This window comes from Sciurus carolinensis, chromosome 1, assembly GCF_902686445.1.
Source record: "Sciurus carolinensis chromosome 1, mSciCar1.2, whole genome shotgun sequence".
In the NCBI taxonomy this organism is placed as follows: domain Eukaryota; kingdom Metazoa; phylum Chordata; class Mammalia; order Rodentia; family Sciuridae; genus Sciurus; species Sciurus carolinensis.
In genome coordinates, this window is record NC_062213.1 from 97,689,504 (window position 1) to 97,703,335 (window position 13,832).

The window sequence follows — 13,832 nt, forward strand, 5'->3', positions numbered from 1 at the left end:
GAGGCTTTGCACACCCAAGAATGATTTCTGAGGAATCTTAGCTGACTCTTAAGAATAGGTAGGAACAAGGTCAGTTTTGACCAGCTTGGTCTTAAACACGTGACAGGAGAGTACAGCCTAAGCACTGGCCTACTTGGACAACTAAAAGGGGAAAATGTTTTTTTAAAACATAACTTAAGATGTACACTAATGTCCGCCTTACCAAAAGTAAGTAAAGCTGGAGGCTGTAAAGACAGGGTTCAGGGAGTGCCTAATATTTAACTATCACAAAGGACTCTAGAGACATGAGTTTGTCATGTTTCAGAAACTGACTGACTGAAATACTAATTGCTTTTGTATTAATTGTTCACACAAAAAAATAATAATAATGCTTTACTGTTGTCTACTGTTGTCCTAGCATGAACCTTGCCTGTATGCTATGTGTACCTTATTCAGTCACCTGCCAACTGCCACTGTGACCCTCTGGACTGTTATAATGCTGAAAAGCCCCTAACTGTCCATACCCCACCTGACAGAAAACAAGGACCCTGGGACACTTCCCCTCAACTTCGCCCTCTCTCAGTGGGAAATAGCCTGGGAACACTTTCCTTGAAAGAGAAGTATCTTGCGATAACAAAACCTAATGCCAGCTCTGTGTTTTCTGTATAATCTTGCTTAATCTTTCTTCAGTAATATCAGTAGCAGTCAGATCCTTTCTCTGCTGACCCAGTCACCTTCCCATCCCTTTTAAATAAATAAATATATATATATATACATATATATATATATATATTTTTTTTTTTTTTAAGATGTTGGTAGATCTTTATTTATTTACATGTGGTGCTGAAAATCGAATCCAGTGCCTCCCACATGCTAGGCAAGCGCTCTACCACTGAGCCACAAAGCCCGCCCCCATCCCTTTTCTTAATGGTTTGAATCTAAGGACTGAAGTATTCCGGCGCCCGGTTACCACTACCGCAGTTCGGTGTTGGCGCCAGCATTTATTCTGCACTTGGCTGGCTGAGGAATGGTACTCATCCTTTTTACATTCATAACAAACAAGAATAAACAGAGGCCAGGAGCAATTTAAGAGTTTGTGTAAACTGTTATTAAGTGATAGCAGGGATAGTTTGAATTCAGAGACGACCAATGAAACTGGAAGTCAGTCAACCCACGCATCCAGCAATTCTCCTTACTATTTCTATTTGAAAAAGTCCAAGTTAGGGACTTGTTATCTACCCGTTGCTTAATTGAGCGAGCAAGCGCCTTGGGAGAGGGCTGGAACCGCTAATCCCTCCATCCTACCCCGCGGGTACTTGGGGATTGCACCCAGAAATTCAGTTCTATTTCATTCTATTCATTGAACTCAAGGGCGCTCAACCACTAAGTCACATCCCCAGCCTTTTTAAGTATTTTATTTATAGATAGGGTTTTCGAGTGTTTAGAACCTCTTGAACTCGGATTCTCCTGCCTCAGCCGCCCAGAGCTGCTGGTATTACAGGCGTGTGCCACCGCGCCTGGCAATTCGATTCGATTCTTGACGATCCTCTTGCCTTCACCTCCCCAGTCCCTTGGATTACAGACCTGCGCCGTCACATGAGGCGGGAAAGTCGCTTTTTAGTCTTATAAATGCTCTGCACTCACCAGACTCTATCAATCAACCGGATCCCAGGCATCATCTGTGCCCTATAGGAAAACATTTTATTCATGCCACTCCTTGTCTGAGTACCTGTCCATCGGAGGGACCTTAGTCTTTCGCAGGATAGAAGAACTAACTACTTGGGGGCAAAAACCGCGGAACCCGCCCGCGACGGTGGGGGAGGACGACCGCTAAACCTCCAAACTCAGGATGGGTGCTAGGGCCCAGGAGCTTCAGAGGCGGTCCCACCCGCCTCTCCGGCTTTTGAGTGGCTCCCGCGCCTGGTTGGGCGGAAGGTCTTCCGGAAAGGCAGGGCGGGGCCAGGAGCCAGCCGCTGGAGCCTAGAGCCTCTACCGCCTCTCCTGGCGCTCGTCCCGCCGCTTCCGCCCACCTTGGAAGTAAGCCGACCTGTGAGGGAATGCGTCTGCCTCTTCTGCGGCAAGCGTGCTCTCCCAACCATGCTGAGGACCTGCGCCAAGCGCCTGCGCACGCTCGGGTCCCCGCTCTGCCAGCCGGGAGCGCAGCGGGTGAGTCCGGGGCCGGCGGCGGGCGGCGGGGCCACACTCACGGTCGGAATCCAGCCGGATCGCCTGTCCGCAGACTTGTCCAACTCTTCGCTCGGCTAGCCGAAATCTGCGCCAGCGCCGATCCGCGGCCTCAGGAATACTTAAATCCTGAGATTCAAACCATTAAGAAACTAGAAGGGAAGGTGACTTGGTTTTGAAGCAGCGTGCGTTATGCTTGACCCTTGTACTAATCAAGAAAGGTTAAGCAAGGTTACACAGAAAGCACGAGTTAGAGCTGGCATCTGAACCTACGACGCAGTTTGGCCCCCGGTGACGGACCTTGTGAGAAGAGCGCGCCCTCTGCCGGGGTTTAATCCTGCTCTCTGACTTGTCTCATTTCTAAGAATGACAGCCAATTTGGGAAAGGATTGATAGATGCTTCTGTTTGTTGGATAATGTTATCCCCACCCCCCTCTAAATCTCTAAATCAGTTTTGTCGCCTTTAAAGATTAAGTGAGATTATGTAAAGAAAACGCAGTGCCTGGAACTTTAGTGTTCAATAAATATTGTCTGTTCTTATGTTTGTTTTGCTTTGTTAGTGTATTCAGTTAATATTGGTTAAGTTCCAACAATATGCCAGGCATTATTGGCCCACTGATGCTATTTTTAGATAAATAAGAAACAATCCTTTTTCTTAAGAAGCTTACTACAATCTAGTTTGGGAGAATGGGGTTGAATTGCAAAATTAAAATCTGTGTATGCATCTTTATTAAGTTGTTTAGCTTTCTACTAAAGAATAATAAATGTAGATGGTTAATCATGTACCATCTTGCCCATTGAAAAAGAAAAGGTGCTGATCTTACAACAAAGATGTTTAATTATATGTGGGTGCTTTGTAATCTGTGTTGAGAATATTTAAGTATTAGTATTTACAGGTTTTATTAGTCATGATTCTTTCTGCTCAGTAACTTAAAAGGTCATTAAAAAAAGTAATACCTTCTTACAAGTTCCACTTTTATAAACGTGTAACCAAAGATCAAGTACAATCTTTACTTAGTACAACAGAAGATAATGATTATCCCTGACATTTATCCCTCACAGTCTATGCTATGAAATTTATTAGTGTATTTACTTGCAGTACCTCTTAGTTCTTACCTCCTTGAACTGACACTTAACATATTTTATTTCCCACAACATTATAGTATCAAAGGTAACAAACTCAACTGAATTTGGATTGGAAATAATCCAAAAGAGTGAAAAGGCTATATTCATAATGAACATTTTAATTTAGGACAGCAAAAGATTGGAACAACTTAAATGTTCAACTTAAATGGTTGAATTTATAGCACATCCATTTAAAGTACTAAAAGTGATTATAGTACATCATTTAAAGGACTATTTCTCTAGTGTTAAAAATGTTGATATCTAAGATTAAGAACATGAGAAAGTGAATACTAAATAATTTAAAGCAACAAAAACTACAAAATTATTTTTCTTATTGAGATTACAAACATTAAGAAAAATTACATTTAAAAAACTTGGAGGAGGCACAGAAAGACAAATACCTCACTCATACATGGAAGTTAATTTAAGAGAAGTAGAGGGGTAGACTAAAGAGGGTCACTAAAGACTAGGAAGAGGAGGAGAAATACAGGCTGGATAACCAGTACCAAAATACAGTTAAATTGGAGGAATAACTGCTTTATAGCACAGTAGGATGATCACTTTAGGCTTTAATTTTGTCAACTGTAAAGTGGGGATAGTAATTAGTGCCTACTTCATACAGTTGTAATAAGCCCTTCAAAACTTCCATGCCTCCTGGGTTTTGCACAAGGTATTCCTTTGTCTTCGATACTCTTTCCAACTGGCTCATCTCTGTTTGACTAATCAATATTCAAGTCAAAGAACCCAATCTGAGACCATTCCCTTGTGCTTTACTTTCCTATGCATACCACACTGGTATACCTCCCCCCAGCAACACTGGTATACTTTTTATGTGGAGGATAATGTCTGTCCATCTCTGTTGCCAGTGTCTGGCCCACCTGGGATTAATGCTGCCTTTGCCAGTAGCTAGCTGGGTGATGTTGGGTAAATTATTTATCTTCTCTCAATCTCCTGTTTCTTTCAAGGAGGTTGAAATTTCCCTTCCATTTTCAAATGACAGTCCTCTGGAAGAAGAAATGCAGTAACATAGTCTTAGAAAGCTGGAAAATAGCCAGGCACAGAGGCACACACCTGTAATCCCAATGACTTGCAAGACTGAGGCAGGAGAATTGTGAGTTCAGAGCTAGCCTCAGCAACTTAGTGGGGCCCTGTCTCTAAATACAGTATTAAAAAGGGCTGGAGATGTGGCTCAGGGAGTGCTCCTGGGTTCAATCCCCAGTACAAAACAAAAAAGAAAGAAAGAAAGAAAGCTGGAGAATAGGCCAGGTACAGTGTCACACACTATAATCCCAGTAATTCAGAAGGCTGAAGCAGGAGGATCACAAGACAAGTTCAAGGCCAGCCTGGGCAACTTTGTGAGACCCTGTATCAAATGAAAAAATAAAACATCACTGGGTTCAATCCCCAGCACCAAAAAAAAAAAAAAAAAAAAGGTGAAAGAATATGTTATGAAATAGTGTGCATCTCTATTACTCTTTCTTTTCTCTGTTTCAGAGATCATTTTCTTCTGAGAAATTCATTCATAAGGACTATGCTCTCCCTAACCCCAGCTGGAGCAAGGACCTAAGACTCCTCTTTGACCAGTTCATGAAGAAGTGTGAAGATGGCTCCTGGAAACGTTTGCCATCATACAGACAAAATTTTCCTGAAAAGATTCAAGAATTCCAAACCCTTTATCTTGGTAGGAGCAATCACTTTCCTATCAGTAATATTTGAATGTCAAATATAAAACTAAGAACAGATTGAAGCACTAGTTATTACTTGAAAAGAGGAGTACAGTCCAGGAGTTTTATAGGCCAGAAATCTTAACAGTTATTTTGCAGACTGTAGGAGAATATAAAGCCTATTGTTAAGAATGAGATTATCTCTAATAGGTAGACTATTTGGTATAGACATTGTGCCTCCATAATGGGAACCAGCTGATTTCTAATTGTAGCACAGAGCATGGAGTTGGGTTCTTTGTCTCACAAATTCTAAAAATGAAATCCACAGATACAAGGGTGAGAGCGAAGTAACAGAATTTATTAGAGTAATAGAAAGCAGAGCTCCCAAAGAGTAGGGATCCCTAGAGAGAGATACTGGAGAGTGGCTATTGTCCAGGGGCTAATGTAGATCTACACGGTGTTAAGGGAGCTAGCCCCTTACCCAATCCTGAGTAAGGCATTCAGTGTCCATGAACTTTTCCGATGCCCTGTGGTCCAGTCAGGTCACCAAGCCTTTTTTATAGATGTCTCACTATCCATTAGTTCTTTTCTTTTTTTTTTTTTTTTTTTTTTTTATTTATTTTTATTGTAAACAAATGGAATACATGTTGATTCTCTGTTTGTACATGGAGTAAAGGCATACCATTTGTGTAATCATACATTTACATAGGGTGATGTTGTTTGATTCATTCTGTTATTTTTTCCCTACCCTCCTCCCCCTCCCACCCCTCTTTTCCCTCTATACAGTCCCTCCTTCCTCCATTCTTGCCCCCACTCCCCCCATTCTGTGTCACCATCCGCTTATCAGCAAGATCATTCTTCCTTTGGTTTTTTGAGATTGGCTTATCTCACTTAGCATGATATTCTCCAGTTTCATCCATTTGCCTGCAAATACCATAATTTTATTATTCTTTATGGCTGAGTAATATTCCATTGTATAAATATACCACAGTTTATTCATTAGTTCTTTTCCACTTCCCCTCCCCCTGCTTACACAGGAGTTGCCCTGACCTTGATGAGACCTGGCTTATGTCTGTAGTTTCTCTGCCCTGCTACAGAGACGTGACCTTAAAGGATCCAAAGTTCCCTGCCTGTCCATTTTATTAAGCCTTTCTCCTGCCTCAGGATGGTGTTAACAACTGACTAGAAACAAAGTTTTTTAAACTGGTTTTATCTCCACACCTGAGAAACTAGTCTTACTGAAGTCATCTTTGATTTTTATCTCCCTTCAAATGGAGATAATAATGCTCACCTTTACCATTTTAGAAGATGCTACAGTGCTTAATTAGAATCTTAAATTAGACTTTTGCACTTAAAAGCAAAACCTCGCAGCACCTCCCTTTATGAGAATGCAAATTCTTCACCTTTCAGACAAACACTAAAAAATTAATGACTTGCCCTCCCACAAAGGGATATCCCTTTTTTAGTGGATTAGTAATTTTGCATAAAATTCTCAAAGGAGTCCATTACCTAAAAATGTTAGCAACCACTAGTTGAAAGGGTTTTATAAGTGTAAGTAGTTACTGAAACAAACAGACTGATTAGATAAATAAACAGCATCTGAGAGTTGGAAACTTGAAAATCATCCATTTAATCTGGGACTGCCAACTTAAGGGGGCTCTTAGGGATACCCTTCTTCCTCCTCCCCCTTGAGAGTCAGTAGCCATCTTACTTTTTATAAATATTAATTGGGTATTGTGTAGCAGGCACTGTGCTAGGCACACGGATATGGCAATGAAGAAAAGATGAGGTGCCCACCCTCATGGAGCTCAGTGTCTGGCGCTCTCCTTATTAAGCCACTGCTACCAAAGGAAAGCCAGTGGGCTCCCTCAGTTGTTTTATTATGAAAGAAAAGTTGGAAACTACTACTAAAATTTGACTTTTCTTCCTGTCTTTTCTTGCTTTCTGCATTAACCCTTAACAACCAGTCATCTGAATTTAACTTGAACCCCTGCAGTCATGGGGTACTTGGGACAAAGGGCTTCTTCCATTTTAGACAACTGTATTAGTGATTTTTTTTCTTTATACTCTATTGAGCTCTAATTGCTCCTGGGAATTTCATCCATTCATTGAGTTCTACCATCTGGGAAGACACAGATAAGTAGAATTCTTTCACTTGGCTTCCTTTCATGTGTAGGAATTAGATACTTGTGTCCTACTCCTGTTCACTCCAATTTCTCCCTGCCAGTCCAGTTTGTTGTTTTCATGTATTTCTCCCAGAAATACCTGTCTGCTCATATTCCTGGTTGCTTTTCCCAGGACATATTGCAGTCTGTTAGAATCGTTAGTGTTTGCTTATAATGAAAGCCATGTCACACAGTTCATTTACAGTCAGGTGGCACCCCGTGTCTTTCATGTGAGCTGTTTGTTTCCTTCATCTACTACATGCTGAACCTCACTGAAGAACGTTACATATAAATATATACCTAATACATTTTTAGTAGTGATCCTCTTCTTCCTCCTCCTCTTCCTCTTCCTCCCCCTCCGCTTCTCCCTCTTTTTCCTCCTCCTCCTCCTTTTGAGTACTTTACCATTGAGCTACATCCCCAGTCCTTTCTATTTTTTATTTTGAGGCAGGGTCTCACTAAGTTGCTGAGGCCGGCCTCAAATTTTGATCCACCTTCCTCTGGCGGGGTTACAGGCATGTGCCATTGTACCCAACTACCGTCTTCATTTTAGAACCAACCTCTAAAGAACCTTTTTGGTTTCTTATTTGCAATACACAGTATTTGTTCACTCAACAGATAACTGTTGAGCAACTCGGGAGATTGAGGCTGGAAAGTTCTTGCTCTCTTGGAGCTGTAACAGATGTTTCTGAATGACTCATTATCATTTGATCATCTAAACAGATCTTCAGGTAGGAGTTTGGGGATTGTGATTTTTTTTTTTAAATGACCTCAAATTGGCTCTTGATGTTGCCTAATGATCATATTTGGGAAATCTAGTCTGTTTACTCTCCTGCTTTCCTATGTTACTATTTCCTGCCTTTTTCTGTCTTTTCATGCCTCTAATTCTTTTCCATTCTCACTCTTAGCTGATCTTACTTTCTATTTCGCTAAGAGGAAATAAAAGCCTTCAGAAGAGAATCTCCAAGCTCTGACTGCCTCATTTCTCCTCCTCCCTGCCCTGTTCCTGATGCTCTGCATCTCTCCTGCATGTGTGAACTGTCCATACTCTAGGGGGGCCATTTGTGCACTGCATCCCCTCCCCTTTGGGAGGATAGCTCTCTCTACTAGATCTTTCTCAGCATGCAGACACACCACAACTGCATTTCTCTTCCTGGTCTCTCTGGAACCCCCTCTACTCAACCCCTCACCCCCCCACCACTCCATCGAACTGCTCTTGTCAAGAACACCAGTGATATTCCTGTTGCTAAATCCAGTGACCTTGCTCTGCTTTTAGCACACTTGGTGACTCCTTCCTCCTTGAACTTGGCTTCCAGGTCACCACATTTTCCCACTGCACCCATCCCTCCCTTTCAGTACTTTTATGTTAGTTCCTCCCCATCCTCAAACTTTGAATGTTCAGTTTCCCCCACATCCATCCCAGTGCTTAGTACCCTCTTCTCTGATCTCCTTTGATAATCTCATTGTCTCATAGCTTTACAGACCATCCAAAATCTGACAGTTTCCCAACTCAGTGATTGAAATTTAGTCCCACAAATTTCTGGGTTGAAATTCTGGTTCCACAATTTTAAAGCTGTGTGACCTTGGGCGAAGTACCTTTTGGTGCTTGCATGGTAGATATTTCAGTATTTGCCAAAGGAATAAATGAAACAAAAGTACAACTACTTCAACCAAGAAAAAAAACTTGAACTTCCTTTTAGATTCTCTAATATAGAGATAAGAATTATTCTGTTTTATGAATGAAGGTAAAATTTAGCTATTAATTTTTAGGGCTCTGCAGTGGTGGAGTGCTGACCTAGCTTGCTCAAGATATTTGACTCACTCTCTAGCACCAAAACAATTTTCTTAATTAAAATTAAGAATTTTTTAAATAATTAAAAATGTAATTAATTTGTATTACTAATTCCATTCTAAGTAGTATCACCTCACACAATTAATTGAATGCCTTTACCCTAGTGCTTTCTGGCTCCTACCTGATCAGCTCTAACCAAAATGCCTTTACAAAAGCTCCTACTGACCTGAGTACCAAATTTGTTAGGCGTTGTTCATTCTATAGTGTCATCTAAGCTCTCCTGCCTTTATTCCTGCCCTCCTCAAAACCCCTCTTCCACCTATCCGTCAGAGTGATTCAGAATGTAGAGCTGATCGTGTTATCCCTCCCAGATTTTAACGCAAATGTGAAACACCTGGGAAATCTTGTTAAGTACAGGTTCCGCTTCAAAAGGTCAGAGCCTGAGATTGTATTTGTGACAACTTGTTCTGCCCTCCTTATTTTTCTCATTTTTGTGAGGCAACCTCAAGGTTTGGTAATCTAGACCAAATATTTTGAACTCTTAAGTAAAAAAATTAGAAGAGTTTGATGCTTATCTTATCCTGATGTGAATTGGGAGAGATCTCAGAGATTTGTCTCCTCATTGTATGGATAAACCACGGAGAAAAAGAGCTAGTTCTAGGACAGAGCTGGACCAAGAATTTTTATTTTCCCAATTCCTAGGCCAAGATTCTTTCTATTGTGCAGTAATACTGATCCCTAATTTTAAGTTTCTTTGTCTAACTCTCTGAGTACATATAGTGTGTACATATCCATGCCAGTTGTTGGACACACAAAAGTCTAAAGGACAGGGTGACTGTCCAGTAAGATGGCCTAAGAAAAAGACATCTTTCCCTGTCCTTACTTCTCCCAGATTTTCTTATCTCATATCTTTATCCAAGTTTATAAGTATCAATTCAATAGAAATAAAAGAAACTAGACAGTTTTCTGCTTGGCAAACCAGATGACCTGTAAAAGAAAGCTAAAAATATGTAAGATTAAATTTTAAATAATTGTAAAAGGATACCCTTCTCTTAAAGGAATAGCTTTCCATCTTTATTTTTAGTAAACCTACATTTTGACTTAACCTAGAATACTCAACTTCCACACAGTTGTGTAAGTGGTGGAAAAAAAAAAAAAAAACTATCTAAACAAGTGCAGCAGTATTTGCCCAGAATATATATGATGTATTGTGTTTCTTTTTAAAGAATGATTATAACCCATTGATTTGATTTCATAAACCCTAATGATGCTACCCCTGGTTTGGGGACCTAAAGAAAGAATCTCATTGAATATTGAACTGAACTTGCCCTGTTACTGATTCAGTATAATTAACAGGTTAAATTTATATCTGCCAGGAAAACCTTCTTCTCACTGTTAGATTATTCATTTTCTTTAAGTCTCATTTAAACCATATCTACTCCAAGAAGAATTTCTGTCTGTAGCTTACCATTTTATTCATTTTATTTAAGTGCTGAGTTTTTATTTCATGAATGTTTACTGCATCCCCATTTAGACTAACAAATCCACAATGGCAAAGGTCCTATGTTCTTTTTCTTGGGACCCTCCCATTCCTTTCAATTTTGTACCCAGTTGACATTTAAATCAATCACATATGATTCTAAACACCATGATAGGTGCTTAGCTCTATCACGGCCTTCTCTTGTACCTGTTTCTCACACCTGTGACCATCTACCTCATTTCCCTACAGACTCAAGTCTCCCAAAAGGAGAACAACATGCTCAACAATTCCCAAGAAGTTTGGATGTTGGCCTGGGCTTTGAATATGTGATGTTCTGTAATGATGTTGAGAGAAGGGTACTTTGCTTTCTTCAAGTAGGTCCTCACCTGCAGGGAACACCTGGGTAAGTATGATAGCTCTTAACACCCTCATGTGTCCAGGGAATACAAAGAAGCTATTAAAATGGTAGTGTAGATATAATTTATTGACATAGAAAAATGTTTATAATATATTATAAAAGTCATGTTACCTATATTATTATTAATTAAAATTTTAATATAATATTAAAGGGCATAGAGAATATATTATTATAGAACATAGGACAATAGAGTATAGTTTGAGGGAGTATCATTAAGATGTTAGTAATAGCCTGGCACTGACTAGATCGTAGTATTATAGACCTTATATTTTTCTCTCCCCCCCCTCCCCCAGTAATAGGAATTGAACCCAGTGGGGCTCTGCCACTGAGCTACATCCCCAACCCTTCTTTTTTTTTCAAATTTTGAGATAGAGTCTTATTGTATTGTCCAGGCTGGCTACCTCAGCTTCCTGAGTTGCTGGGATTACAGTGTGTGCCACTGCACCTGGCAAATTTTTTTCTTCTTACCTGCATTTTCTAAAATTCTAAACATGGAATGTATATAGTTCGTTTAATAGAAACATAATATAAATTTTAAAAGTATATTTTAGCTTTTTGTATGATGTGATCTGGTTACTCTTAAGTTCCTATTTTATACAAGTACTCAAGACTATGCTATTATGCTTTAAATTTTGGAGATAGGGATATTATTTCACATTCAATACCTTGAACATGGACTAAGTGAACCTCTTCAAAGTAATTGTGTGAAGATGCTGGGATAATTTCTCCCTCTCTTGAAACGCTTTATTTCCCACACTTCTGAGACCATTTCTCTTTCTCTGCTGTTGTAACTAGATTCGTTCACGGAGGTGCCATTGCGACCATGATTGACTCCACTACTGGTATGTGTGCTTTTAGAGCTGGAGGGATTGTCATGACTGCCAATCTCAACATCAATTTTAAAAGGTAAGCGCATAATAATTCTTCTCCTTAGGTGTCAGTGTCAAATGCCCCCACAGCAGATTCTGAGACAAAGACTCGTGTGCCAGTGGTTATTAAGGAAGTTACCCCAGAGGAAACTAGGAAGGGAGAGGGAGAATCAGGACAGTGAAAGCAAGGTAGCCAACCAGGGCTCAGCTCTCAAAGTCCTGCTAAGGGTAGCTTCAACCTGATCATACAAAGGAACTCCACTGTGAAATTTATGCCTCAGAATCGACTCTCCCTCAGGCAAAGGCACATCAGTCATAGGATGAGACTGTTATGAGACTTTAAATTCCCAGGTCTAAGGGTGTTTAAGGAAAGCAGGTACACAGGTGCACACATGCTCCCCCACCCCCCACCATATATATATATATATATATATCCCCCCCACGCAGGACATTACTATGGCGCCCATGGGAAAACACTTTCACATAATGAAAAAAAAGAATCCAAGGGGATCTGGGTGGAGCACCAACATCCTCTACATAATAAAACATAGGGGTTTCACATAATTTGCACAAATAAATAAAAGGGCAATGAGTTTGGTCTCTATGAAAAACAAAGCTGAGCGTGATCTTCAATCATGCAGCTATACCCCTACAGTAAACAAAGTAGTGATATTGGCACAGAAACAGAGAAAGCAATAGCACAGAACAGAATTTAAGAACAGGGAGTTCAATATATGAGGTCTCCAAGTGAGGTTTTGTGGGTTATTACCTTACACAGTAGGAAGTATTTAAGGTACAAAACATCTCCCTTTTATATAGCCCAGAGAGCCGTGTGGCTCATGTGGCAGTCTTTTGGGAACCATGTTTCACAGATTAATGGTTCACTTCTATAGGCAATTCTTAGTCCTATAGGTAATCCATCCTATAGGCATATCCTTCTAAGGGCATTCTGTAGAAAAGGGTTTTTTCTTCCAGAAAATATTATTAGTTTATTTCAGCAATTAGAAAACTTCTGCAAATATTTTGTGCTTTGTGGGCTACACAGTCTCCGGCAAACTACTCAACTCTGCACTTGTAGCACAGAAGCAGCTATAGACAGTTAATAAATAAATATAGCTGTGTTCCAATAAAACTTCACTTACAAAAACAGAGTAGCTAGCCAGTGGTCTCTGGTTTGCCAATCTGGGCCTATGCTGACCTGAAGATCCAGTGGGAAAAGATTAGACAGGGCCATTTGTTTTCCCTGGAAGAGTATTTCCCTCTGCTTGTTCCCTCCCCCAATGTCTGTCTGTCTGTCTCTCCCCTAATGTATGTCTGTCTGTCTCTCTCTCTCTCTCTCTCTCTCTCTCTCTCTCTCTCTCTCTGTCACACATACACACACACAGAATCTCAGGCCAGCTATTTCAACTTCTTCCTCCTCAGCTGCCAATAATAGTAACTTCAAATTAAAATTACTTAAGCAAGATTGAAAATTATCATGTAAAAGAAGTCTAGAAAAAGGCATCCTGAGTTGGTGTGGCAGTTCTGTGGTGGGCAGAGATACAAGCCCCTTCCATTTCATTTTTCGATCCAGAATAGCAGCAAGAACCATCACATGTCCTAGACAGCAGGATTGAAGAAGAGAAGGAGGACTGTCTTCCCTTTTTAAATTTAACTTTATTTTATTTTATTTTATTGTAATAAAGATACTTAATATGAGATCTGCCCTCTTAACAAATTTTTAAGAGCACAACACAATATTGTTAACAGTAGGTACAATGTTGCTTAGCAGACCTCTAGAACTTATTCATCTTGTATAATGGAAACTCTGTGCTCATTGTTTAGCAATTTTGCATTTCTCCCCTGGCTCCAGCCCCTGCTATGCACAATTCTATTCTCTGTTAGGGGAGAGTGTGCTGGGGATTGAACCAGGACCTCTCAGATGCTAACACATGCTCTACCACAGAGTGCTACACCCCAGTCCTGAGTATGGCAATTTTTGACACCATATATAAATGAACTATTGCAGCATTTGCCCTTCTATAACTGGGTTATTTCACTTAGCATAATGTCTTCAATGTTCATCCATGATGTTTCATATTGTAGGATTTCCTTCTTTAAGGCCAAATATTATATCATTATACATATACGAAACATTTTCTTTATCTGTTCGTCTG

General features: G+C 40.1%; 1 protein-coding gene across 1 annotated transcript in view; it reads left to right on the forward strand.

Annotated features, from left to right (window-relative positions):
• Window positions 1-1,923: 1,923 nt before the first annotated feature.
• Them4 (thioesterase superfamily member 4) overlaps window positions 1,924-13,832 on the forward strand; it is a 28,125-nt gene continuing 16,216 nt past the window's right edge. Inside the window, exons 1-4 of the mRNA XM_047517783.1 lie at window positions 1,924-2,145; window positions 4,783-4,969; window positions 10,639-10,792; window positions 11,603-11,713. Of these exons, the coding sequence (XP_047373739.1) occupies window positions 2,077-2,145; window positions 4,783-4,969; window positions 10,639-10,792; window positions 11,603-11,713 (521 nt within the window). The 5' untranslated portion in view covers window positions 1,924-2,076. The remainder of the gene's footprint in view (window positions 2,146-4,782; window positions 4,970-10,638; window positions 10,793-11,602; window positions 11,714-13,832) is intronic.